This window comes from Chenopodium quinoa, unplaced genomic scaffold (genome assembly GCF_001683475.1).
Source record: "Chenopodium quinoa cultivar QQ74 unplaced genomic scaffold, ASM168347v1, whole genome shotgun sequence".
Lineage (NCBI taxonomy): Eukaryota > Viridiplantae > Streptophyta > Magnoliopsida > Caryophyllales > Amaranthaceae > Chenopodium > Chenopodium quinoa.
The window spans coordinates 3,336,061-3,363,294 of NW_018744996.1; the positions used below are offsets into that span (position 1 = coordinate 3,336,061).

The following is a 27,234-nucleotide window of genomic DNA, read 5'->3' on the forward strand; positions in this document are numbered from 1 at the left end:
TAAAATCAACATATTATATCATAAAGTAGTCAGAGTACTCCATCTTAATCTCTTCTGTTCTGAAAATTGTGTTAGTTGTACATGGTTAAAATCTTTCTATGATCAATGTTATGAACTAATTCTATTGGTATGAAAATGTGTATTGTTTTATTCCAATTAGCCTCTCTAAAATACTAGTACTGCACAGTATTGTATTATCTAACCTGCAATGTACATATCTGTTTACCCGCCAACCAATCAATGAGGTAAAGAATGAAAACCTGTCAAAAAATTGTACTATGATTCGCACCTATTTTTGTTCTGTAACATCACCAAAGCCTGGGGGAGAGAAGGGTGGGGTTGCTTGAAAGTTCTTCATCCAGTTTCCTCCAGGATCTTGTGTGTTCTTTGTAGATTTGAAGTCAATCTGTTTCAAAAACGTTTTTCCTACATCAAACATCTCTGCAGGAGCCATTGCTTCTGTTAAGAGCATCCTATGCTGATACGATCACATCTACATCGTTGAAGCCTGGTGGAGAAAAAGGTGGGATTGCTTGAAAGCTATCATGTCCACCAGTTTCTTCCAGGAGTCTTCGTGCGGTTTCTGTGATATTGATATCAAGCTCCCTTAAATACATTTTTTTTACGTCGACATTGTCTAGAGAATCATTGCTTCTCTTGGATGGAGCGGTCAGTGCTGACTCAATAACAGAAGCAAAGACCCCGGATTCCCTTAATCCCTGAATTATGTCCTGCCAAAACATTTACTTTCTTAAGTAACAATGACCTAAAGATTAAAAGATTATCCCTGATTACAATGTGTTACGGAGATATTTCTTTGAGAATATTGGACTCACCATAGGAGCATAAATGCGAACAAAAATGCCATACTTCAGAAGTTTGAGTTTCGCTGCTACATCATTCCACACTACATGTTCCTGGTACCTACATCGGGAATAAATAATTCACAAGATTAATACTTCGTAGTTAGATTTTTTTTATAAAAAATGTTATGCAACCTATTAATATATTGCAGTTTGAATTCTCACCATTGGAGCATTTCTTCTTCAGTGGCAGTGGAGGCAATAATAAATGCCTACAATATGGGAGTTACCTTTGTCAGACATCATTAAATTAAAGGCACATCAAAATAAGAGCAAGATTAGAGGAAAATTATGAAAGGCACTATTTAGCTTACTGATCTATCAAATTCCAACATGAAGCATCTTTTCAAGTCCTCCTTTGTAGGCTTGCAACCACACCTATCACGCCTTGAGGTCAAGTCGGAGAATTTAGAGTAAGTGTAGTGCAAAACTGCAGCCTCCTCCATTTTCACCTCTCTGCAACATTTGTCAGAAGCTTAATTATATTAATTTTCGACCATATTGATTATTTAACAGTATACTTTGACCAAGTATCCATTAAACAGAACAAAAATACATCGAAGAAACAGCAGTATAATAAAGCATACTTTGGTGTTTTATCGTAGTTATGCCATCGATGAGCTCCATTGGGGCGAAGGTGATCTTGAATTCTTGCAGCTGCTTTTCCATTTCCGTAAGTCAGAAAATAATTTGGGTTACTCCGAGTTGCTTCCTTGTAGAATCTAAAGTAAGTTTCCTTTGGAAGATGATCAAAGTTCTTTTTGAACAATGAAATCTGAATCAAATGTCAGAGAAATGTTATTGGCAGAAGGAATGAATTCTAAAGGAGAAATATAATTAATCTTAGCAGCTGAAGGTTAAGCATAAATAAACACCCACTTTTTAATATTATGAAGTGAGAATACAACACAATAAAAGCTAAAAGCTCTATTATTAATGAGTACTAAAACAAGTATGCACATCTTCATCCATAAATTTTACCTCACTGAAAGGTTCTTTAATGTCATCTCGTTCAACAGAGCTTTCCTGAAATTCAAAAGCAAAGGGACAATGAATGATCAAGCTAAGTAAACAAGCAAACATGGCAGGGGCCATAATAACAAATGCTATTGAACAGAACTTAATTGTCATTACAACTAATTGACATTTTGACAAATCACTCACATAATTCGGAAAAATAACCATGTCAACGTCTGCTGGAACTTCAGTCAGTAACTCACTCACAGAGTAACCTTGTGTTCCAGCAGGATGCAGGAGCTCATCAGTGTCAAGATGGAAAATCCACTCCATGCCAGCATCCTAGATAAGATCAAACCACAAGGCAAAGCGAGAAGTTAGAGATCAGATAATGATATAAGAACATCAAACAACTGCACACCGTATAAGAGTTAAATAATTTAATGGTTGATAAGTTGATGAATCATACTCTTGCTAAGCCAATAGCCATTTCCATGTTGAGGGTTTGCTTCACGAACAGCTCATTGTTGCATGGTTTGTAGAAAAAGCTTGAAAGCCATGACTCACTCCATATTCGACTGACAATCAATAGAAGCAATGTAAGTGTGTGCATTTTTCGTACTCAGTACAAAACTATGAAGTATAAGCATTAATAATTTCACATTTGGTTTATAATGACTGTTACTAGGACTTCATTTCAGTTAAAGTACTATGACATGACAAACCAGCATCGCTATGGACACTTGACACCTCATATTTTGGACCAAAATCATGGAAATTTCTCTAAAAGATAGCCGAATTAGGACTTGGGCACATACTCATGTCTGTCATGAGTACAGAAGTCTGAGTAACATAGTATTGAACTGCTCAACATGAGGAGAAAGAAGGAAGCATAAAGAGCAAACACTTTGGTCTTCCAATCAACGCCAACTACACTTCAGAAGTAAAAATTTGTAACATCCAAGGATCAAGCAGCAGTATTTACAAAACTGATTACAAACAAAAACTAACCTCTTAGCCTGTTGTTCCTCTAATTTTTTTGTTCTGTAGATCACCTGTACCCCCTGTGAGAGCATCGGATATAACATCAGACTGTAATCCGGCAACAGAGAGATCAATTTATGTTACAGGTTAGGAAGCTACTTTTGGCCCTAGGTAAGATAAGTAAACTTACAGGAATAAACTCAAGGACTCTAGATACGTTGGTGCTCGCAGCCTCCCCTTCCACAAAGAGGATAAAGTTTGTGATGCCGACAACCTTATGATAAAAGATCCATGGTAGCACTTGTTCTAGGCCAGCTGAAGTAGTTGACGTAATACATGCCTAATGTAATACAGAGAAATCACTTAGACATGCTGCATTTCTTTTATAGTACTTAGATACACTACATCATTGTAGATAATTAAGATAAATAACACAGTTTTTACCAATATCCAGTTACATAATTCAGGAATTGAAATATTGAATGGATGATTAATAGTCAAAAAATGATCAAATCAACATCATATAGAAGAAAAAAAAAAAAAAAAAAAAAAACAACCAACACTCAGTAGAAGCTATAGTAGAGCTTCAACTAGGCTTCACATCATCACATGTGCTATTGGCTATCGCACATATGTGACACGTTACACCCCTTTATAAGGTTAAGAAGCAAGTACACAAACACATCAAGGTGATAACACACTTTAGAATAATCCCTAATTCAGTACTTTTACCAGAAAAACAAATATTCTTAAGGGAGATGTGATTTGTAACTCATTAGTCTTTTTTTAGGGTGACTAGCAGCCAACTTAAAATAGTGGTTGAGTTGTTACATTATTTATTTGTTCATCCTCATATTCAAATTTAGAATCATTCAAAATCATATTACAGAAATAAGCAGTAAGTACAGAACCAAATAAATATATGTTTAAACATGAATTATAAGATTACTAACATTTCCCTATCAATCATTTTCTATCAATTTTTATCTAAGAATCCCAAGAAGAACTTCACACTTAATATACTTTCTTTCTTTTTTTTTTTTTTTTTAACATTCACAATACTCTCTTCCTATTTCTATGACTTTCGAAATTATTTACTCTTCATTTAACCACTAATCTTTAATTGACTTGGATAAACCAGAGTCGTCATGAAATTAAATATGGGATGGAAGGAGTAATATTATACTATACAAGGAAGAAATTCTAAAATAACAATAATTCGGCATTCATGTGATGAAAAATAAACCCTAAATCTCCAATAATTATTAAATTTACAGTAGCCTGTTAACATATATAATATTTATATTTTCGAGATTAAAAGTCAGCAATTAACAACTCATTTCTGACAATAGACAATCTCAATTCGATAATTAATTACTAAAAGAAGAACAAGCATGCAGATTATTATGATTTCACGCATGTTTTAATCGATCTACGATTGAACAAGATTGTAATTATCAATTATTAACAAATTCAGTACAGAAAAATTATTAAAACATTGTAAAAATAGAAAATTTGATCCAGAAATCAGAGATATTAGCCAATAATTAAGCAAGATTCAATAAACCCTGATAAAAAAGCAAGATCAATACACCCAAAAATGAAAAACACCCAATTTTAACAAAATTCATTAACCAAAATGATTAAAACTCGGGGTTTAAGAATAAAAAATTAAATAACAAAGATTAAATTTTTTTTTTAAAATTGAAAAACCCCAAAAAATAAATAAAAAATGGGAAGATTAATCAAAATCATACAAAACGAAATGAATTTCAACGAAATTATGTATAAATACTAACCTTGGGACTAATAGTAGAATCATTATAATTAAAATTCCAGCCTCTGAAATAAGGAAAAACAGGGGAATTGGTTTGACCCGATGCATTATTGGAGCAATTATTATTATCATCAAAAGATGATGATTTGATAAAAGGGGAATCAAGCATTCCAGGAAACTCTTTGGTATGATCAAAGGACCACCAAGTAATCGGGTCGATACCGCTGCCTCGCCATTGAAGGAAGAAGGCAAACAGAGCAAGAAACAGAGGAAGGAAAGTAAGGAAGAAGATGAGTTTATAAAGAAAGTGTTGTTGAGATGAATAACAAGAAGAAAGAATTGTGGAAGAAAATGATGAATTTCTTCTTAAAGATTGGTAAAAACCCGCCATTTTTGGAGGGTTTTTGAAGATCATGAACAAGTGTTACGCCATTAGTAGAAGAAATTAAAAGAATGAGAGAGAAAATTTGGGATTTAAAGGAGGGAAACGTATATATAAATGAATAGTATAGCCGTTTTGTCGTTGGGATTTATATTTATATGGAGTAATATAGTTTATATTATCTGACTATGAAAAGGGATAAAAGCATTATCTTTGACATGGAAAAATGACTAACACCTAAATCAAATGTTTTTCTTGTAAGCTTAATGGTGAAGGACCATAGCACTTCTATCGATGACATAAAATATAAGTGTTCGGTAAAATTAGTTGTTGCACTAGTATTTAAAACATCATATTCGTATTGGTATATGCGTATATGATATGATAGCATGTCTGCACGTGTAAAAGATCATTACTTTCGTGAGTGTAGTTTACCTCGCCAACAAAAGCATCATTCTAAATGCTTTTGATTACATTGAACAATTTATGTCATTCATTTAGATTCATAGAAAGAATATTTCAATATCTTAAGTTTGAATGCAAATTGAATTTTCCCTTATTAGTAATGATATTGTGAGTAATACTCCATAAATTATTTTTAATAATACAAAATATACCAAATAAAGCCAATCATTAATTACTACACATGATAATGACTAATTAATACAAATTTGGTCAAACGATGAAAAATGTTAAACAAGCTTGATACACTAAAATTAATGTAACCTGTCCTTAATATAAGGTATAGCAATTAAGATACATACACTAATCTATAAACTAATGTGAACTTTTATATTAAATTATTAAATAAAATGAATAAAAGTAAGAAGTAAGCAACAAAATAATTTTTCCAGGTGTCAATTTAGGAATGTTAATGCATATTCATCGGCTTCGATTGTGACAATATATTCTATGCTTTTCATGTCCTTTATGATTCGTAACTTACTGTATAATAATCATGTGGCAGATTTTATAATTAATAATTATAATCTTTAATTAAAGTCTTACACGTAGCAATAATATAAGTGGTTAATCAATGTTTTAGCGTACTTAGCTTTCATTTGTACATGTGCCATGTAACATTTTTTTTCTTGTCCTTTTCTTTGTTTTCCTATTTTTCCTAAATCTCTTTGGAAATGATCCAGTCTTTTTCTTTTCTTTTCCTTTCTTTTCAATTCCTTTTGGCCTTTTGGGGTTGGGGGTGAAGGAAGTGTTTGGTGGAGGAACTATAGCTTACCACAATATAGTACTTTCTATTTTGTGAGATAAAAGAGCATGTTAAAAGTTGCCCTCATTGACTCATTGTTGCACATATTACTGGTAGTACTTTTAGTTATTGGCAAAAATATATCTCGAGTCGGGCCTCTTATGGAGTACCTTGAGTCGTTGAGAGAAGGGTAAGGAAATCTTGCCTCAATGAGTCTTAATGAAACTTGAGCCACAAAGATGTATGTGAAACTCGATCCCTAACAAAAGACATAGTTTTGTTTTCCTCGGTCCAAAATTAGTCGTCACTTTAGTTTCAGCATCTCATACCTAAGAAATAAGACATCTTTTTTTCACTTGTATAAATAAATACAATTAATATTCCATAATCAGCTACAGTTGTAGACTTGAAGTATAGGGGATTAGGAGTAACTTAGAGCTCGTTCGCTATCATCTTTTGTTTTTTCATATATCAGATTTTTGAAAATTAAACACAACCATTTAAAAGCAAGAGTAGTTATCAATCTTATCACTAGTTTATGTATGCTTCATTTCAAGTTCATTTTACAAATAATAGCATGACTTGAATAATATACAAACCAAATACTGAAAAATGACAATGTTACCGAATGAGCAATTAGCTTTCTAATTTCATAAAGCTCTGTCAATCTTTGCATTTTCACAAAAATATATTATATACTATTGTTAATTGGCGAACATCAGGCAAAATTTTAAGCCTCACGCTTGTGTTGTGAGTATGAGCTGCCTATATTTACGCATTGTAAATTCACACTGTAATGCAGGAAACGAGAAATACATAACTGAAACAACAGATTTCCTGCATTTTCTGCTATATAGTTTGAAAAGGCAGATAATGTGGTAATTAAATCAAGAGAATATCTTATTAATTCAGAAAAGCTTAGCATAAGCCTGAAATAAAAAGAAGTGATGCACAATTTTAAATTATAGTGGCAGAACCACTTAACAAGTTAACAAGCATACACAAATCCATTGCTTTAATCTTATTTAGATGAAATGATAGTCAATTCCTGAAATTAATGATGTCTTAATCTGGAATAAGCTGATAATTTTACAAAGCAAGTTAGAATATGACAGTTCCAAAGCTTGTATATATGTATGAGCAAAAGAATGTCACGAAAATATGCACACCCAAGATCCTTATACATAAGGAGGATGAATGAAGTAAGGAAAAACATAGTACCTAGTTATGGCACTGTGATTTTAAGTTAACTTGACACGAGCTATTTTTGGTAGAACCTTGAATAACTGAGGTATTATGACTTCTGGGTGGCAGATCCGCGGAGTAATTATGAAAAGCTAAAACCAGAGCTCGTAAAAGTTATCTCTTTAGCAGCCTCAAAACATCTCCTACTAGATGCAATGATCCCGTCACAAGGACCTGCCAAAGCACATAGAGATGCAAGTAAGATAACCTTTAAAAAAGAGAATCAACTATGGGCATGCATTTATGCAAACAAAAAAAACAAGGAGGAATTTTTAACGCGTGACTTAAGAAAGCTTAGAATTAGAAGATCCTGGCTAGTTTTAAAGCTAGAGCCAATGGCCTTCCAGATCCCAGGTTGGCAGGTTTTGGGATTGGATCTTCTTTGCTGGAGTAGTCGGTGCTAAGGGTTCTACTAGACCAAAAATAAAAAAGGTAACATCCCAGCATTCTCTCTAAGGACAGCACTCTTTGTTTATATCTCCAGTGACCAGCCACAATTATGTTCTCACAGTATATTTGACTATTCCTGTCTATGACAGATTCCAATTATTTGATTAAGCTATCTCTATCTCCATAGAAGCAAAATTCAGGCTCTCTACTAGTGGTAACATCCAGCCATTTCTCATGTTACAAGAGAAAGATTAACATCCCAGCATCCTCTCTGAAGAAAGCTATCACGTTCACATTGTCTATATAGCCTTCATAAACTAAATTACTGCAAGATTTAATAAGTAAAACTAATCTTTTCATATTTCAAAACCAATTAGATGACTTGTCACTCAATTATGACCACAAGCGAGGAGTAAAAGGAAAAAAGACTACTAGCCAACTTAGTTTGAGTTGCAAAGGTGTATGCCTTCAACCACCCATTGCAGATTTTAGATATTAGCATGTAAAATAAACTGTATACAGAATTGGAGTCAGGGCCTGAACCAAAGTATTTTCGGGGGACCAAAAGTTTCATTTAAGTTTATTTACAGGGACCAAATAAAAGCTATAACCTATTTTTTTTAAATGGAAAATAAATAAATAAATAGCCTTCATTTTTGTAAGAAATTTGGAAATTGTGGGGTGCTGACTGTCGAGGCTCCCGGCAATCCCCCTATGTTCCGCCTATGACTGGAGTAATGTTAAGCCGCCTCAGAACTTCAATGGGTTCCCCTCCCACCCCCCCCCCCCCCCCCCCCCCCCACCACCAAAATCCACCCGCCCAATAAACCCATACGAAAAAACTACGTAAAAATACAATTTCTTATTATAAAGTCAGAGATTATTTTACTCTGACTCGATTACTCAGTTAATCCAGGAGCACATACAAGGTTAAACTTGAGTAATTTATGAGACATTCCCATAAATTTGGTCGGAAATGAAGAGCAACTGTCCAAACCATGTACAAGTGCCGGAGCTATGACATAGGTACTTTATGTGAAATGAAGATTCTGAGTCACATAGTCAAGAAGAAAAAAAAAAAAAAAAAAAAGCTAAATGAGTAGGTTGGAATAGATACATAGGCCATGATGAGGCTATTAAGTAACAATAAGAAAAAGATGACACCACAAGAGTGAGATGCAATTTGAGTGAGTTCTCCAGTAATTACCATTGATAAAATCAATTCCTCTCAAGCAACATGAGAGAATGGTCACGTATAAATGCAGCATACAGCCAAATACAAGTTTATTAGCACTAATTATAATCTGCACTCCATTGTTGTGTTAGATTCAGTATGGTCCTTAATTCTCAAGGGTTTCAGACTCATCAAAGTAAAGCAAATGTGTATACAATACCGCTCATTCCAGGTGTTCTAAAATCCTCATAATTAGATCTTACCTGCAATCTGACAGAAGGGTTTTCCCTTGCACAATCCCTCAACAATTTAATTGCTGATGACAATGAAGGAACAACTGCACTGGCACGAGGAGAATCACCAGGAAAGACTTGATGATAATCACCATGAAGAAATACAGGTGGTGACAAGGCATCACTACTCTCATTTTTTAAGCACTCTGTGAAATTATTTCTATCTGGATCAAAATCTGTTCGAACACAAAAAAGGCACAGTTAGGGAAAAGAAGAAATTAATATTGTAATAGCATCAAAGATTGTCCAGCTCCTCACAAAATATAAAACTGTGTGAGACTGTAGTAGTTTATACTTGTATTAAGTACAGAACAAAAGCAATAATAAATCTAACAAAACATACGTGAATAGTTATATAGAATACTGATGAAATTGAGAGGACTGCAAGGCAAAGAACCTCTTTCGTAATGATAAAGAATACCTTTCCCATTAATTGTCTTCTCCCATATTCTCTGCAGATTCAATTGCCAAGACAAGTTTCTAGGTGTGTTTGAAGAAGTGATTGAAGAACCAGAAACAACTTTGTTGTATGTGGATATGGTAGGAACAAATAAGGCTCCAGAGAAATGAACACCTGAATGATCAGAGGATTCCTCAGTAAAGCCAGAATTAACTGCATCTAGTTAGATAGTATATACAGAACAGAATCATTTATTCACCAAGCAACATGAGAGACATAACCATGAAGGTGCAACATGGCTAAAAGCTACCCCAGAAGCCAGACTTCTTTGCAATCGTATGCCATGTAGTTTGAAGTGTATGCAAGGTAATAGTAGTAGCTTTGGAGATGCTGACTATAGAAAGTTTTCCATAAATGGAAGTTTATAAAGTAATTTCATATGACCTACCCTTTGGATCTGATTTGAGAAGCCATGCACAATAGTATTATAGAAGATAGAAACTATAGTCACTCAGTGAGCTATGGGAGACAAGTAACAGAAAACATGTGACCCATTTGATTCCAAAACTTTAGAAGTTACAGCAAGATAAATATAGAGTTCAAGAGGATGAGAAATTACAACAAGAAGAAGATTATGAGTTCAAAAAAAAAAAAAAAACTGCGTCATATTTGAATAACACCAACAATAGCAGTACCTGAGGAAGCACAGGTCCTAACAAGGTTTGGGAGCAGGATTTGTGGATTTCTCACCTCCATACAATTGAACAAAAGAATCTACAGAGCCATGAATGAACAGTAGATCCAACAAGTTAAAACAATGGCAAGTAATAAAAAACAGAGAGAAATCCCTTCATAGGAATCCTGAAAAATAGATAAAAACTTTAAAGCATTTTCACACCTGCTTGGAATTTTTGTCACTATTTCCCTTTTCACAATTGGTGAAACCATATTTGCTAAATGCCTCTCCAAAATGATCCTCGGAAGATGACTTTAAGGAGGATAATGATGTTGACTTATGATCGCCAATCACAACCTTTGAGAACCATTTAGCACAGGCATCCATGCTTTCAGGACTGTGTGCCCCATCCAAATAATACACTAGGTCTCCTGTAGGTGTATTAGAGGACCTAGATATGTCATCATAGACTATCTGAGCCCTCCCAGGAAGACGTGCTGATGAAAGACCTCTCAAGAAAGCATCTGGCAGATCAGCTTCACAACCATCCTGGTTGCATCTTACATTTATAAGAAACCAAAAATATAATAGGTGAAAGATCAAACACTAAAAACTAAACATAAATATAAACTTTGCACTTTTGCAGTATACAAACCATTTATTAAAGTTTCACAAAGATATGAACAAACATACGCCTTCTTTAGTAAGTGGTTTCTGCTAGGTTTTTATAAGGTTTTGGCTTTTTCATGTGTTCAAACAGCCAAATAAATATATTTGGTAAATGACTTTCCAGTCAATACAAAAATAACTACCTGGAGTAGCTTTTTTTCTCATAGGAATTTGGCTCTTTTGCACAAGTATTGCACAAAAACAGCTACAGCTAAAATCTCAAACATCTTTACAAACTGCTAATGCTAAATTGCTAACATCTGAACGATAAAAACAGCTAATACTATCGGCAAATCAAACAAGCACGTTGAACCAGCCAACAACAGATTGCCAAACAAGGTCATAACCAATAGTAATCACTCAAAAAGTCAAAAGGTTCATCTTTAATGTAACAAAGAAAATTACCTTGGAGATAGAAAAGATTACAGAGGTTTGCAGGCAGTTTATGTAGTATACTTAAGTCAACAATAAAGACATAGTACAAGGTCAATTACTCATATCAAAGCCAAGGTTACATAATATATTTCTCTGCTGAAGTGAGAAACTGAGGACAGAAGTCAAAAATACATTGGGAGACACATCAAGGTCATTATAGTTTATTCAAGTGAAACAGTAGTACAGTACAAGATAAAAAGAGGAAAAAGTTGTCAACCTACATTGGTAAACACCTTTTTTAAGTTCCCTGTTTGTTGAAGCCAAGATTTACAGAGGGAAACAGCAAGGCTTGCATTGATATATTGATGATCACCAGCCAAACTGAGTTGTAATCCATTTAACTGTCCACAGCTAAAAGGTTGCACAACTTCCAAGGGAATCTGCAATCATAAAGAGCAGAAAAGACAGATCAAATGGCAATCAAATATGGTATTTCACTGAACATGAAAAACTTTCATATAATCCACTCGATACTGAAACTTGAGGCTTCAAGGTCAAAATATGACAAGCTAATAATAAGACCAAGCCAGATTTGGTGTAGTGCTTATGGCTAATTTAAGTTAATGAAAAACAACCTTACCCTCAATTGGTGAGCTCTTTCGGTGATAACATCCATCGCTTCAGGAAGCTGGGGTACCGTAAATGCTGGAACACTGGGCTTTAAGAGCAGGAATGACATAAGGCCAATTCAGGTAACAAGCGAACAAAATAAGACAGCAGACCAATCATATGCAACAAATTTTGAATAGATACTATATTCATACGAAAAGGTATGACGATAGATAAAGTCCCCCTTAGCAAGGTTTTATACCTTTAAGATACCAGCCTTGTGGAACGCAATCTTTCCCAAAGTATCACCTGAAAATATATTATTCAACACTTTTAAGGTCATGTATTATCTAAGATATACGCCATATACAATAACTACATCTAAACATTTTCAAATACTGAAAAGGAGACACAAACAATCCACAGGTGCCACAAAGAAGATATCTTAGCTAATACAGGGTAAGAAGTAGTTAAGACTTAGTATATGGAACTGAAAAGGGGATGGAGGATGATACCTCACCAATCAAGTACAGCATTTTCCATCAGAAGGGGGATTAAGGATATATGCCACCAAATAATTATTCAATTCCTATTCTCTCTATGCTTGATACACTTTCTACGAGTCCATTTTTGACACAAGTAACACTACACCATGACAAATTTGTTTTTCCTTCTTTCCACGATCCTTGTAAAAAAAAACTTTGGTACATATATTTGTGATGGATATAAGAAAGCAGAAGAGAATTTTGGAATATAAGTTACTACTTCATTCTCATTCAGCTTGAAACAAATAATAGGAGCTTATTGTATAAGCATACATCAAACTAAGAAAGTGAGATTAGTGACTCACGCACAACGTCCACCAGTAATAACAATCAACACGGTTATTGATTAACTTGTCTGACTCCTAACAGCCTAAGGTAATTGCCCCTGAGAATAAGGATGTTAACTTCTAACATGAAGCACTAACTTCATCAAGCCCCCTTGCTTCAAAGTTTTTAATGACCTGGAAGCACCTTTTTTTAAAGGATGAGGAAGACTAATACACCTACATGTCGACTGTAGGTAGCTTGAACATTTCACTTTTCCATTACCCTAGTCCAAAATTGTATAAATATTGTAATATAAACTCCACGAGATTACTAAACTCAACCACATTAAAATTTAGTACTTCCTCCGTTTTTTATTAGATGCATCACTTTCTATATGTGAAAGTTTTAATTTAGATGCATCACTTTCCCTTTAAGTCGATAAATTCTCTCTATCTCTCTCATATCACATGGACCCTCTTTATTTTTTCTCTCTACCTCTCTCTACTCCAAAAATTTGCCTAGGAGTCCGCAATTTCAAAAGTGATGCGTCTTATAAAAAACGGAGGAAGTATTTAACTTAGGAAGTTAGATAAAATTTAATTTTTGTCAATTATGTGAATTTAAGGAGTAAATATATTAAAGTATTATAATACAAAGTTGGTTGAGAAAGGGGGAAAATGTACAGTACAACACACTAAACCTGTGTCAATTTTTAGGGGCAATTGTCGTTGTTGCTTATTTTTAAAAAGTCATCATTTCTCTTTCTTACAAACCAGAATATTACTTGGCCAGGTGGTGCATGAATCTCATGCTGCAAGTTGAATATGCGTGTAATACAGATCAACTCAGAACACTATGCAGTAAGATTTACTAAGATCCTTGACTAACATGTAGACGTCCAATTTTGTGGCCTTACATGTTCATTCTTGAGCTAAACACATCTCTTGCTAAGTGTTGTATTTATATGACAAGTTACTGTTTCATGAACCTTTTCCATTAACCTACAATAGTTATATAATACTCCTAAAGATTGTAAATTATACTTGATTGAATTTTATAAGCCCATGAATTGGGAAGATAAGGTTAGATCTCTCATGAGAATTAATGTCACTGCCAGATTATTCATAGACAAGGGGTATATGCAATATAGACATAAAACAGTAGCACATGATGTATGAAGGTAAATCAGGCATGTCCAGGAAAATCAATTTGTAGTTAATTAGTAATTTGACACAGTATTGCATTCTTTAAAACAATATCTCTTTGACAAATCAGTAACAAAGAATATTCTGTGAATGAGTGAATCTCACAAAAGCCACTATAAATAACAAAACCTATGATAAACAGGTTTATCAAAGCAAAAGACAGTTGCAAAGCCTGGAATCTCGGTGCAGCCTTGTTAAAAATGCAACAGATTTTTTTTTTCAATTAAATCCTCATTTTGGGACCAAGGCTTTGTTATTGTTGTTGTAATCCTCACAAGGGATTGCAACAGAAAGTATGGAGTGATGGTGTCCAATACATGATGGTGGCATGTGAATGAATAGGATAATTATACAATAGTGACAAAGAGCAGACATAGACTTATACAACAACAAAGACTTAGTCCCAAAATATATTGGGGTTAGCTAGCATGAATCATCATAAGGAAATAAATGGAAAGGGAACAGAGAATTAAACCTCGGCCACAAATCCACATCCCAACCACATTGTATAGGGTTTTGAGCTTACCGCGTCACGATATTAGACCGTGACAGCTGCAAACCATCTACATTACCATGCAAAGTGGTTTTGCAATTGTGACTGCAACCGAGATTTGACTCCCTAGTCAATTGAATGGAAAGAAGTACCTAAGGTTTCCATGTGGTCCATCCCCAATGAAGAGATTCCACAAACAACAGGTTCTTTAATCTGCATAACCATGTTACATTAGATTAGCAAGTAAAGACATCAATATCCACTTTAAATTATCAACCATAAGGAACATCCATTAAAAAACTTCGATACTGAGTAGGTTTACTTCATATTCTGAACTCTCTCTCTCTCTCTCTCTCTCTCTATATATATATATATATATATATATATATATATATAGAGAGAGAGAGAGAGAGAGAGGAAGTGGTAGTTTAAAAATGCTTATAGGGTTAGATCACTACCAAAGATACATACCACATTTGTGGAATCCTTTTCCCCTCCAAAACCAACTTCAATAATTCCAACATCAACCTGTCAACAAAAATCAATAGATATCCCAATTTATGATATATTAAGGAGGCTCTCTTTTAGAAGTCTCATATAATACGGAGCATATGAATATATGACAACATGAGCTATAATGAACAGTAAACAACAGTCAACCATCTTTAAGAGAACTATTGTATTCAATTAAGCCATGAGTAGTTGCAGTCACATTTTTTTAAAAGGAGTTCTTATGAAGTACTCCATCAGCTATATTTATCCAGTTAGGGACACTCATTTTAAGGATTTAATAGAGTAAGAGCACAGGCTACCAAGAGGTCCCCATCCTCTAATTTGTATTCTGGATTCCTCTTGCTGACAACTCACTTATTCTTTCATCAACACACTTAATCCCAAAATAGAACATGGGGAAATTCAAGAGGAAGAAGGGAATATTAACTTTTTCAAGTTTTGTTTCTCAGAGTCACAAAGGTTTTCTTTGATGCTGTGAGTCTCCTCATGCCTAAAGCTGGTAGTACTGAACAAAACCATTTTCTTGCATATTAAAGATTTCAAGTGCTGTTTCTCAGTCACAGGTTTTTTTTGTTGATCCTGTGAATCTCCTCACACAGTCATGCTTACAACTAATGATGCAGAACAAAACTATACCTTTACATATGGTTTTAGTATGCTGTGAATTGTAAAAAAGAAAGTGTTGAGGATCGTGGAACTTGCTAAGACACAGTAATACACCAGACTAAATAACATGAAGTGCTAAAGGTAGCTAAACTTTTACAATAAGAATGAGTTTAACCCATTAGACTAAATCATGGTGTAAAGACTAGATCCCATATAAATTTCATAGCACAGGGTAGTTAACAAGGCAACAGATGTCAGGAACTTACTTTTTCACCAATGAATATCTTGAATGCCAGAAAAGTGAGAAACTGAAATAGGGGAGGCATAGGCAAATCATCGGTTACATTAATCTGCAGCGCAAATTTCAGAGTCCAGTTACGAAAACTGGCTCAAAATGGTAGAGAATTACCATCTACAATTTAGATGAGAACTTTGACAAAATAAAATCAAGAAACCCAAGAAAGCATAATATGTACAGGATCCTGACTCGCTACAATCACCACACAATTGCTACACGTTACTCATAGTCAATATTACCTCTGTTGAATCCTCAAATTCCAACAAGGGTAGAACGTAGAACCCTAGACACTTCATCTTGAATCCTAAAATTAAAGGAGATTCATAATATAGCCTAGGCCAACGCTTGGACACATACCAGTGACAGACAGGAGTAACCAAGTTCCGTCATAGACAAGTGCATATGCTGCCAAGTGCAAACAACCAAACTCGGAGTATACTAATGTTAGTTAATGAAACTCTTCGCATACACACTAAATAACTAATAGAATTAGAAGAAACAGCTATAGGAAGCATTCTAGAGCAGTACAGGCTAATGATATCAGGCGCCACTATAAGATAGGCTGTATAGCCTCTTAATTAGACAGACAACTCGAACACACTTAACCACCGCTTCAAACTCTCAGTAGATTTCAAGTCCACCATCCCACAAAATGTCCACACATCAGAAACTTATGAGGCAAAAGCTTTTTAACTTTGATCATAATTATATTTATGGATATGCTGATAACTAACAAGTAAATATAAACTTGTTAGGTCAACTGTATAAAATGTTTAATGAATAATGATACGAAGTATATAAATCTAAATAATAGTGACATACGGCATTGGACACCAATCGTAACTTACAAACAATTTCAAACATAGGTAGTGATACTATATAACTTTTATCTAGGGATCTTAAATCAGAAACAATGCTTTGTTAAAGATGCAAAAGTAAATAAAACGTTTCTACCGGTAGGATTACACCTTAAAACAGTGTCCCAAATGATCTATACAGAACTTAACAAATTGGGCCTACAATCATTAAGAATATACTAAAATTTGACCCATCTTACTACAGTAATAAAATTTATAAAAAATTAAAAAAAAAAATAAAGGTTTTTTTTTTTTCTTTACATAACCTAAAAGTAGTGTGAAAAGCAAAGGAGAGTTGGGGTTAAAAATCCAAGATTAAGAGAAGAGAACTAGATGAATCATATCTACAATTAGAAAGTAGAGATATTGTACCCTTAATTGATCCCAACAGTCCCAAAAGTATTGCAGAAACTTCTCTTCAGCAATGTCAACCCTACACATGCAAACCCATAGTAAACATTTTAGCAGTTTATGGAGTAACCAATACTAATTAAGCTAAGAAACATGAAGTTGCATCAAGGTGAATTGATTGAAAACAAAGCAAAAAGTATCTTTAAAACCACTTCCAAACATACAAAGACTATATGCAAACTTTACATATTGCAGTTGTGATACATCACTCCTTTGGCTCATAGAGAAATAAAGATAATACTTGGATTGAGTGATACTTCTTAAGTTGATAGCCGAGGCATGGAAAACTTTTTATTTTACTTCGTAAAAGGCCATATTGCACATCATTTGTCAAACAGCTGATATGCAGTAAGCTATTGAACAACACAGCTTCTAAAATCACAACCCAACTCCATGAAAGGCTGTTATCCGCCATTAAAAGTCTTCACTAAAACCATTCCACATATAAGAGAACCCGCCAACTAATATCATATTCACAAAACAAGACAAAAAGTACAGAACCCCTCATTTCTTCTATCATCAAGTATAAAATAGAAAGTACTTCTGAAAATAACTAACTTTTTCCTACTTGTCAATTCAAAGCATGACGAGTGGATGGTTAATGACAACTGTAACTATCAACATTCTAGAGTACAAGCTAGTTGTAGAATGTTTCATTTAAAATGCCAAGCTTTCCACGGCATTTTTTTTTTTTTTTTTTTGTAAGGAGAAATATTGCCTCCATGAATACAATAAGCAGGAAAGAATAAATAAAAGATGAAAATCATGTACAGCAATTATATATATGGAAGAGCATGCTAACCCATCAAGTCGAAACCTCTCTCTCACGTCAATTAAATGAGGTGATGTAAAAAGGCCAGTCCGGAAACCACATTCGCGTAAAATTGCTTCAGAGAAAGCACATGTCGACCCCTGGATAAAGAACATCATGTACATGTTAGGGGCAAAGGGAAAGAAAAGAAAGATATTAATTTTAAAAAAAACGTCGTTTGAATAGATCTAGGGTCTGCAATGAGCGCATAGCCCACATAACTTATTTAACTGCTTGTCTAGTTGAGACTTGAGAATTCCAAGTCCTCCCAAGGGCAAGTCGTAAATTCTTTTACCTCCATCATCATACCTGACCACCACCTCCCCCCCCCCCCCCTTTTCTTCCCATAAACAAAAATTAAGAGCAACTCCTCCGCTGGGTAGCCAGGGTTCATTCTACTAATTTTAATTGACTTCCCTGTGGTATGAGTCGTATGACCTTGGGTTAAACTCCAATCAACCTTCAGTATTTCCTACAGATGCTGGTTTGACTTACCCTTCACAGGCAAATCAAAAGGAGATTAAAGGAACAAGAGGAGAGAAAAAGGTCCATAAGAGCTTTCTGAATGGCTGACATAGAAGTAATATATTAACTCACATTAACATGAAAGAACAAAAAGTACTTTCACATTTCAGCCACATATGCATGACTGCAGGCTACCTTTAGATAGGGAGAACAAGATGTAAGATACAAACAAACTCCGACCCAGAGTATTGATTTGTGTGAATACCAATGACATGCCAAGTCTTGTTCCCAGGAGAGAAAAAAAACAAAAAAAAAAAAAAAAAAGTGTAAAAGGAAGACCAAATATGATCCCTCACATAGCCACCTCTTTTCTCTCCCTCTTCTTCTCTCTCAAACCCAAGCCTCCATTATTGAATTCTAATTCCATTGGTTTTTCCAGTAGAAAGCCCCAAACTTTATTATTTTTGTGATTTATTTCTTTAATTTTGCTTTCTTTTCACGTTTTAATAATTCCTCCTCCTTTTGCAAGGACATTTTCTCCTCAAAAGACAAGGTTTTTTCATCTCTCCTTGTGAGAGACCTTTCTTTTTATTTATTTTTCTAGGATTTTAGATCCTTTTTTTAGGTTATTATTCATGTGGAAGATGATTTAAATTCAAAAGAGTTTAAGGTGTTTCATCAATTTTCCAATCTGAACAATTATACACGAAATCATAATGTGAAGACCTCCACTTGGAAAGATGCAAAGACATCGCAGTATAGTGCTCAAGTTAAGCTTGAAGCACTGGGGTTGGAGTTGTGCTCGAGTATGAAGTTAATTCTCTAAACTTGCACTTATGATAATACTCCCCCTGTATTTTATTACTTGCTCCACTTTCCTTTCGCGGCCGTATTTTATTACTTGCTTCATTTCCTTTTTTTGAAAAATGTTAACAACATTTTACTATTTTCCTCTCCACTAGTGGTCCCCTCATATCATATTTTAATATTTTTCATATTCTCTCTCCTCCCCACTTATACTCACATTTGTTTTTTTAGATTTTTTTATTCTTTGACCAGCCCCACTTCCATCATATATTATTACTCATCCTAAAACTCCGCGCATGGAGAAATGAAGCAACGGAGGTAGTCCTAATTTCACTAAAAAAAAATGGAGAAAAAACATTACCTTCCCCTTTGTTCCAGCAACATGGATGATGTTAAGTTCAGCTATATTATCCTCCAATCCTAATATCTGGTTCAGAGAAAACAGAAATTACAGGAATATGCTCATATTCAGATGATTGCTGAGAAAACTGTCAAGTGCATAGGAAATACAATTTGCGCATCACAACATTATTGAAACAGTGGCATACATGCTAAGGTCGTTGTATAGTTTACGTACAAAACTCCAATAAATCTAGAAGAATTATTAGCTCAGCATACTAGAATCTATACGTAATATATTAAAAAGCATTCCTAATACAGAATATGTGCCACGTGTCACCCTTTTTTAATTAAGCACTATAAACATGCCACGTCACCAATATTTGCCATGTGTCACCTCTTTAAGCACTATAAACATAAGGTTAGCTGTGACAAACTACCTTCTGTATACTTTAAATATTTTTAAGCAAGTTAAACTCAGAACACAGAAGATTCATGAGAACTTGATATTAATCCTGATATTTCCTCTAAGTATCTTGGGTCGATCATCCAAAAAAATGATGACATTGATCAAGACGTGGCCCACAGGATTAAGTCGGGGTGGCTTAAATGGAGAGCGGCTACGGGAGTGTTATGTGACCGAAGCATTCCCTTACAGTTGAAGGGAAAATTCTACTAGACTGTCATAAGCCAGTGTTACTCTATGGTACAGAATATTGGGCTTCTAAGATGGAGCACATTGAAAAGACGGAGGTTAAAGAAATGCGCATGTTAAGATGGATGTGCGGGAACACTCTAAGAGATAGAATCATAAATGAGGTTATTCGCAAGAAAGTAGGTGTGGCAGGCATTGCAGACAAACTAAGGGAAAATCGCCTGCATTGTTTGGGCATGTAAGACAGAACCGGAGGGTGCACCGGTTCGAAGAGTGGAAGAGTGGGACCATGGAGGGGTTAAACGAGGGAGAGGAAGACCGAAAATGACTTGGTTGGAAGGAGTTAGGAAGGATATGAAGTATATGGATTTGCATGAGGATGAAGCAATGGATCGTAAGGGATGGAGGAGGAAGATTTTTGTGGATGACTACACGGAATAATCAAATTTGGTTCCTGTAGCCGACCCCACTTATGGGATTAAGGTTTTGATTGATTGATTGATTTCCTCTAATAGTAGATAAAGGTTAGAACTAAAACCCAACACGATATCCACTTATGGGATTCAGATTTCGTATGAACCCATGGACAAAAGCAAAAGGGTTTGCAATTCGCTGGGGGATACCACCTATGAAATTATCATGCTAATATAAGATCACTAAAGACATAGAAAAAGATGGGTAAAAGCATAGGGAAATCTCTTTCAATAGAAAGCAGCAGTTTAATAAGGAGATCATACTGCTCTCATCTCAATACTAGCTTTAGTATGCTTATAGGAATTTTCAAAACCTTAACCTATTTTAACCTATGACATCACAAATAAATTTTCCCCAGACAAGAACAAACCACTCTACCTCCTTGTAAAATACAGACTTCAGTCTTTTTCTGGCTTTAGAAGACTCCTCAAGATGGCTAAGCAAAACACCATGCTTTCTTAAATAATAACACAATTAAAATACTTTGTCAGAGTAATCACTCAAACCATGCCTGTATGGTAATATGGACATAAACTGGTGATTTTTCTAATTAGGTCAAGAGGGAAGTTATGGCATTATAAATTCATAATCAATCACAACTTCACAAGAATACATAACTCATATTACCTGCAAATACATAGTCATCCGTTCCAGCTTACTGTATTTTCCCCTGATAGTAGGCCTTTCCCCACGTTTCCGACCTGTAATGAGGGAAGAAAGTGCTTCCATGGCAGCCTCATAAGAACGTGAATGGGAAAAATTCTCCTCAATTACTTCATTCATTGTTATGTTTTCTACAACATCCGGATCCGTTGATATCGTCCTAGATATGAGACCTGAGACAGAAGCTAGATTAAGTTAGAAACCAGAGAGTAACATGTGTCATAATACACATATGGATCTAACAAAGCCCCCCCACCCCCTCCCCCTCACCGGAAAAAAAAAAAAAAAAAAAAAAAAAAAAAAAAGGATAGTTATGAACTCATGGAACCAGAAAACAGCATTTCTCATGCCAAATCAAGAAGCAAAACTACCAAGCATGTAGGTCAAACTGTAGTACAAGTACCAAGGTGTACAGCTATGATATATCGGAAATGCTTCAGTCTATGAAACCTCTGGCGTCAGATAGTTTAAGAAAAACGTATGTCTATTGGTTGAAAAAAATGGTGAAAGGAGAAAAATTAATATAGTAAGGTGTGTGTGATCCTATGCATGATCAGCAAAATAAAAATGACCCAGCTAATAAGCAATGGGGTTACATCTTACATTATCAATTTATCATTCAATTAACCATGCTTCTCGTTGCTGGCAAGTACCCAACAATCCAGCACTCAACAGCTAAAAGAAAATATTCTCGGTAACCTTCTGCCATCCCTAACTTGATATCCAAACCAGTAAAGGAGATGTATCAACCCTCCAATGTTTAGGCCTCTTTCAAAAGAATGTATAGGTTCTTTCTTTAACGTTTTTTTGTTCTTGTCATGGGTCCAAAACTTCAATTGTTAACCTGATGAGCTCTACAAGAGGGGAGGGTCAATGTAGTCGAGAACTAATAGTTAGCCATGTCAACTTTAGTTGTTAGTAGTGTTAATGAGGGAAAATATGTAAACAAATATTTAAGGGTATAAATGTCCACACTATATTCTTATTGATTTCAAAAAAAAAATAACATTAATGAGGGCAAATATATAAATAAACACTTTAGGGACATAGTCGTCTTAACACTATGCATAAAAGTGTGGCCATACTTTTAAAAAGGGTAAATACGTTAATAAACATATTTAGGGACATAATCGTCTCTAACACTATTTATAAGAGTTTACTCATACTTTTAAAGAGGTAGGGATTATAGCAGAATTTTAAATGAATGCAATAAGAAACTCTATAATGCAAGAGAGAATTTTTACATGGAAAGTTCTTGAGCCCAACAAAAAGAAAAAACACAACCCACCAGGGATTTTACTAAACTCTATATTATAGAGCAAAAGGTTGAGAGAACTCTTGTTGTAGTTAGGCTTTGAGCTGAGTCTTAGAGTGAGACAGAGCTTCAAAGTCAAAGCTTGTGAAGAAAGTTATCTGAGGTTACAGCCGTGGGAACTTGAGATTGTTGAGAAAGTAAAAACCCAAGCTAAGGTTGTAACAGAGTTGTTGCCGATATTGAAGAGTTTAGTGAATCCCTAGTGGGTCTTGCTTCTTCTTGTTGGGTTCAAGAAGCTTTCACGTAAAAAAATTTCTCGCGTTCTTGAGTTCCTCATAGCATTCGCATAAAATTTTGCTTAAATTTCTTTGTAAGTTCTCGACTACAATTCACCCCCCCTCTTATAGAGTCCCCCCGATAGGAAAGTCCACTAGACTAATATGGTCAGTTCAACATCCATGATATGTAGTCCTAAGTCCCAACATCAATGGTGTAACTGATAACTTGTTATTTGGTATGATTTTAGGGTACTTTTGAACCTTGTTTTCGTTATTAATCGGAATCAAAGTTCATTATTTATCCTATTTTTTATGCATTTTTTGTACTATCCATGCTTCACGGGTTGTCTGTGTTTTTGATGTAATATAGCTATTTTTAGCACTATGGATGTGATCAAGCATGAGTGAGCAAGGATAAGGGTAAGCTTGGTTGATAGAGCAATGGAGGAAGAAGGAGGAGTGCCTTAAAGAGAAATGAAGAGCTTTTGGAGAGTCTTGAAAGGTTGTTTGCGTAAGCGTCAACTTCAACTGACCATAACTTTTTATCTACTCAACCTTTTGAAGCGATTCAAATTGGAGATTAAAGTTCGTCTCAAGAGCTTTCCAACGACTGGTCACAAGTCCATTTCCGGCAAGAAACGAAGAAGTTATGGTCTCCCGAAGTTAAATCATCTAGGCAGGACATTCTGCATGGACGTGCAAGATGACGGCACGCCTGTGCAAGGCTGCACGCCCGTGCCAAATTATGCACGTCCGTGCAGACCTTGGCAGTAGCTTTTGCCTCCTTTCTGGCCCTTCTGCACGTCCGTGCCAAACCTGGCACGTCCGTGCAGACCTGCACTCGAGCTCCTTCCTCGTTTTTTCCGTCCTTTTTATTTGGGGGTCATATAAATACCCCCTGGAGCTCATTTGTAGGGGATATCAAAGTTTTTAGAGATTTTTCTTAGTTTTGCAATCCTAAAACATTACATTCTCAAATCATTAGTTAGTTTTTAATTATTAGCTTGAAAATATTCAAATCCAATCATCGTAGAAGACAAGTTCCACCATTGTTGCTCACTTTGAAGCTTTTCCATTTCTCTCTACTTTGTTGTTAATTATTTGCTTAATTCTTGCATGCTTAGATTGTTAATTAGCTTAATCCCTAGTTTGAACTTGTTCATGAATTGCTTGAAATCTTTAATTGTTTTAACCTCCATGGATTGTGAGTAGTCTAATCTCTAGGGTTTGGGTAAAACCCTCAATGTAGTCACTAATAACTAGTTGCATGTGCTAATTTGGTTGTTGTGGGATGTTAATTAGTTGAGCTTAAGTGGTTTAATTGCTTAGTTTTTGTATATGGCCATTGCTAGAACTATTTATCCAAGTTTTCTCAACGAAAGATCGAGAGATGAACTTGAGTTAGCTCCCTTATGCTTGATTGACCCGAAATGCCATGAGAATAGGAATTTCCGATCAAGGGAATGTTTATGTCATCGTGATTATGCTTTAACACTTGTTTTTATGTTTTGTAACCACGAGAGTAGGTTGTATTCATGATTAAGTAATCCCTCTAGCTTGAGAGAGTAGTTGGGTGCCTTACATGACTTCCTCTAATTTATCCCATTAGTTTACCTTGATTGTTGCATGCTAATTGTGATTTGTGATGAAGTTGAGTGGTATAACCCGAGCCCTAGATTCCTCTTAATATTGTTAATCTCCCCTTAGCTTTTAGTTGTATTGAACTAGTAGAAGTTACTTGAAACTCAACCAATTTCGACTTCATTTAGCTTGTTTAAACGATAGTATCTCGGTGGTTGATTCAACGCCTCTCTTGGGTTCGACCCTTTCTTACCCTTGCTAGTAGTTAGTGAGACCAAGATATGAATTATATCTTTGGTAGGCTCGACGGCCTACAGTAACTAAGCACAAAAGTTAGCAGTATTGAACAAGCTAATTCAATGACCCCAAAAAGAGAAGACATGGGAAAAGAAAAGGACAAACAGAAGAAGACAATGCTTCAAATATAATGCAAAAACAATAACAGAAGGAGGAGGGTTACGATAGGCCAGTGACAGCTAGTAAAAAACTTTGTCACATCACTTGACATGAGCCACAATGATTGAGAGTAGTATTAGGATGTGTGACTCATGTTGGTCCATGTAACTGACCCCACTTATGCTATTAAGGCGTTCATGCAGAAGAAGAACAATAACTTATGTTCATGTATCCATGCTCAAACTACGAATTAGATAGCACTGACATGCACCATTGACACCGGTAAAGTCCGGTAAAATAGATTAGTGCTTGCTTATTAGACTTAATAAATTAGCCCCAAACCATATCACTTTGCACACACCAATCTGCATGCCTAAGATTGTTATTCCTTCATGGATGGGTAGGTTAGTAAATTAGGTAACACTTCTAGTCTAAGGGTCAACTAAAGGTTCGTTTGGTATTGGTTTGGTTTTCAGTTTTTTGTTTTACAAAATCATATGATATATGTCATATAATGAATCAAAAATTAGTCAAACTTATTAAAATCATGATAAATTAGAAAACTGACAACAGAAAAGTGGAAACGTCTTTTTCTTGTTTTCTGTTTTTGGTTTTAATAAAAATAATAAAAAAAAAATTGAAAACAAAAGACGATGTCAAACACACCCTAAAATTTTCCAAGTTTTTGGTCCAAATTTCCAACATGAAGTCAAGAATCCATACCCATGTCAGAGTATAACTTGAGGTTAAATGAAGTATCCGATAATATATGGCTTTTACCATACTCAAACTAAGAAAATACGTGTTCATACTTTTCAATCAGAAATAGAGGGGGAAAAGCAATAAGTCAATAAATAAGCACTTCATTCATGAAATTTTCCGCATTTAAGTATCCTTGTTAGATGTCAGACTTTCAGCCATGACTGTGATGAGTGGACACATACATGTGCTATATAATTGCAATTGATAGAAACAGCCCTTTGATCTATACTATTTGCAACCACACAATAAACAAAAAGGTAAGCATAGGCAACCAATGATATAAGCACTACAAATTAACCATATAACTCACTTGAAGCAAGAGGATCATGTTTGTTCAAGCAAGGAGGTAAACATGAAACCCCACGGGCCGTAACACCATTTAACCGCCATCGCCTCCGGCAGAAGCATGAAATGCAAAACCATTGATGCCTTAGGAAATTATTTGATTGAATGTGCAACATAAGTTATAAATCCTGCAACATCAACCATTAAACGATTATTCAATACACACCCTAATTGCCAGCAGGAAATTAAACCTAAATCGATTTCTCACAAGAACTATCACACTACTGAACCAGTTACAACTTTAGAATCAATTCTAAACACAACCCAATTCAAATTTTCACAATAACCATCATAAATTCAATTTTTGAATAAAACCCATTTTAATTTCTTCCAAAATTCATCCTAATTCAGAGGCAATATAACTCTATAAACACATTTAACATAACCCTTTTCGATAAACAACGCCAATAATAACCACTTTATCATTTGCAACATTATAATCTCAATTATTCTCCAAGTTATCAAGATTACAGAAGCAAAAGATAACACCTTCATCCACAAAAGTAAACAAGTAATGAGATTACCAGTTGAGAGGAGAAGATACAAGAATTTATTCTTCAAGCTCAGTAGTTCACCAATCACCACAGAAGACGCAAAACGTAAGAGTGATAAAAACGGCTAGTTCGGTGCCAAGAAACCCTCCCCTTTCCTTTCCCAGACACCGGTAATCACCACACCGAGCAGCACCAAATCAATTGGGGCTTAATTGAGGGGCCGAATAGCTGCCATGGGTTCTTCAAATTGAGCCGAAATTGGCTGAAATTGGTTTGAATTGTAGTGGCTGAGCGGTTTTTGGTGCGATTGTGATTGGTGGTTGCCGCTGCAATTGCGGGCTTGTGAATTGGAGATGGCGGGTGGTAGTTGGTGGTAGTGTGAGGTGATTGAGTGGGTTGCGGCTTGGTGTGTGCAGGTTGTGAGGTAGAGAAGCAGAGCTGGGCTGCGGTGGCGTGGTTGCTGCAGCGGTGAGGGTGGCTGTGATGTGCGAATTGGTGGCGATGGTGGTGCAGGTTGCTGCAATGTGACGCCGCTGAAGATTCCGGGCTGCTGCTGATTGTTGCAATTGTGGTGCTGATGACACGTGTTACGAGTAGCCAGGTTAGTAAGTTATAAATTTGTTTGTCTCGTTTAAAATTGATACCTCAAAAGTTGTAATATTAATGTATATTTAAAAAGAACGGTCCAAATTATTACATTGAATTTCCAAATT

General features: G+C 35.2%; 2 protein-coding genes across 6 annotated transcripts; both read right to left on the reverse strand.

Moving 5' to 3' along the window:
- Positions 1-26: 26 nt before the first annotated feature.
- Positions 27-5,107, reverse strand: LOC110707374 (glycosyltransferase-like At2g41451). The gene is made up of 11 exons (XM_021885405.1): positions 4,604-5,107; positions 2,995-3,144; positions 2,832-2,884; positions 2,290-2,398; positions 2,028-2,162; positions 1,845-1,889; positions 1,451-1,638; positions 1,178-1,319; positions 1,029-1,075; positions 837-924; positions 27-731 (listed from the first exon to the last, which is right to left on the reverse strand). Exons 1-11 carry the CDS (start codon positions 4,994-4,996, stop codon positions 474-476), a joined length of 1,608 nt encoding a protein of 535 aa, XP_021741097.1. The 5' UTR covers positions 4,997-5,107; the 3' UTR covers positions 27-473.
- On the reverse strand, positions 3,037-27,234 carry LOC110707373 (folylpolyglutamate synthase-like). 5 transcript variants are annotated; one of them, XR_002508474.1, is made up of 18 exons: positions 26,552-27,230; positions 25,993-26,155; positions 21,375-21,583; positions 19,641-19,706; positions 17,999-18,108; positions 17,158-17,218; positions 15,897-15,980; positions 14,983-15,039; positions 14,664-14,724; positions 12,264-12,310; positions 12,033-12,110; positions 11,674-11,832; positions 10,571-10,897; positions 10,368-10,446; positions 9,694-9,846; positions 9,243-9,448; positions 7,392-7,589; positions 3,037-3,144 (listed from the first exon to the last, which is right to left on the reverse strand). XR_002508474.1 is itself a non-coding variant. In XM_021885401.1 (17 exons), the coding sequence occupies exons 2-17, from the start codon at positions 26,141-26,143 to the stop codon at positions 7,530-7,532; spliced, it is 1,896 nt and encodes a 631-aa protein (XP_021741093.1). In that variant the 5' UTR covers positions 26,144-26,155; positions 26,552-27,234; the 3' UTR covers positions 7,106-7,529. The 5 variants fall into 5 exon arrangements, 4 of the variants coding, with proteins under 4 accessions (XP_021741093.1, XP_021741095.1, XP_021741092.1 ...); XM_021885401.1 differs by lacking the exon at positions 3,037-3,144 and having other exon boundaries at positions 7,106-7,589; positions 11,686-11,832; positions 26,552-27,234; XM_021885403.1 differs by lacking the exon at positions 3,037-3,144 and having other exon boundaries at positions 7,106-7,589; positions 15,897-15,938; positions 26,552-27,231.

Coding starts and splice junctions, on each gene's coding strand:
- LOC110707374 (XM_021885405.1), bottom strand. CDS start 4,996: ATGATCTTCAAAAACCCTCCAAAAATGGCGGGTTTTTACCAATCTTTA. Junction 1,639..1,844: donor TTAAAGAACCTTTCAGTGAG/GTAAAATTTATG, acceptor CATTTGATTCAG/ATTTCATTGTTCAAAAAGAA. Junction 732..836: donor TTCGCATTTATGCTCCTATG/GTGAGTCCAATA, acceptor ATGTTTTGGCAG/GACATAATTCAGGGATTAAG.
- LOC110707373 (XM_021885400.1), bottom strand. CDS start 26,143: ATGTTGCACATTCAATCAAATAATTTCCTAAGGCATCAATGGTTTTGC. Junction 18,109..19,640: donor TTGCTGGAACAAAGGGGAAG/GTAATGTTTTTT, acceptor TTCTTTATCCAG/GGGTCGACATGTGCTTTCTC. Junction 15,040..15,896: donor AGATATTCATTGGTGAAAAA/GTAAGTTCCTGA, acceptor TTTTGTTGACAG/GTTGATGTTGGAATTATTGA.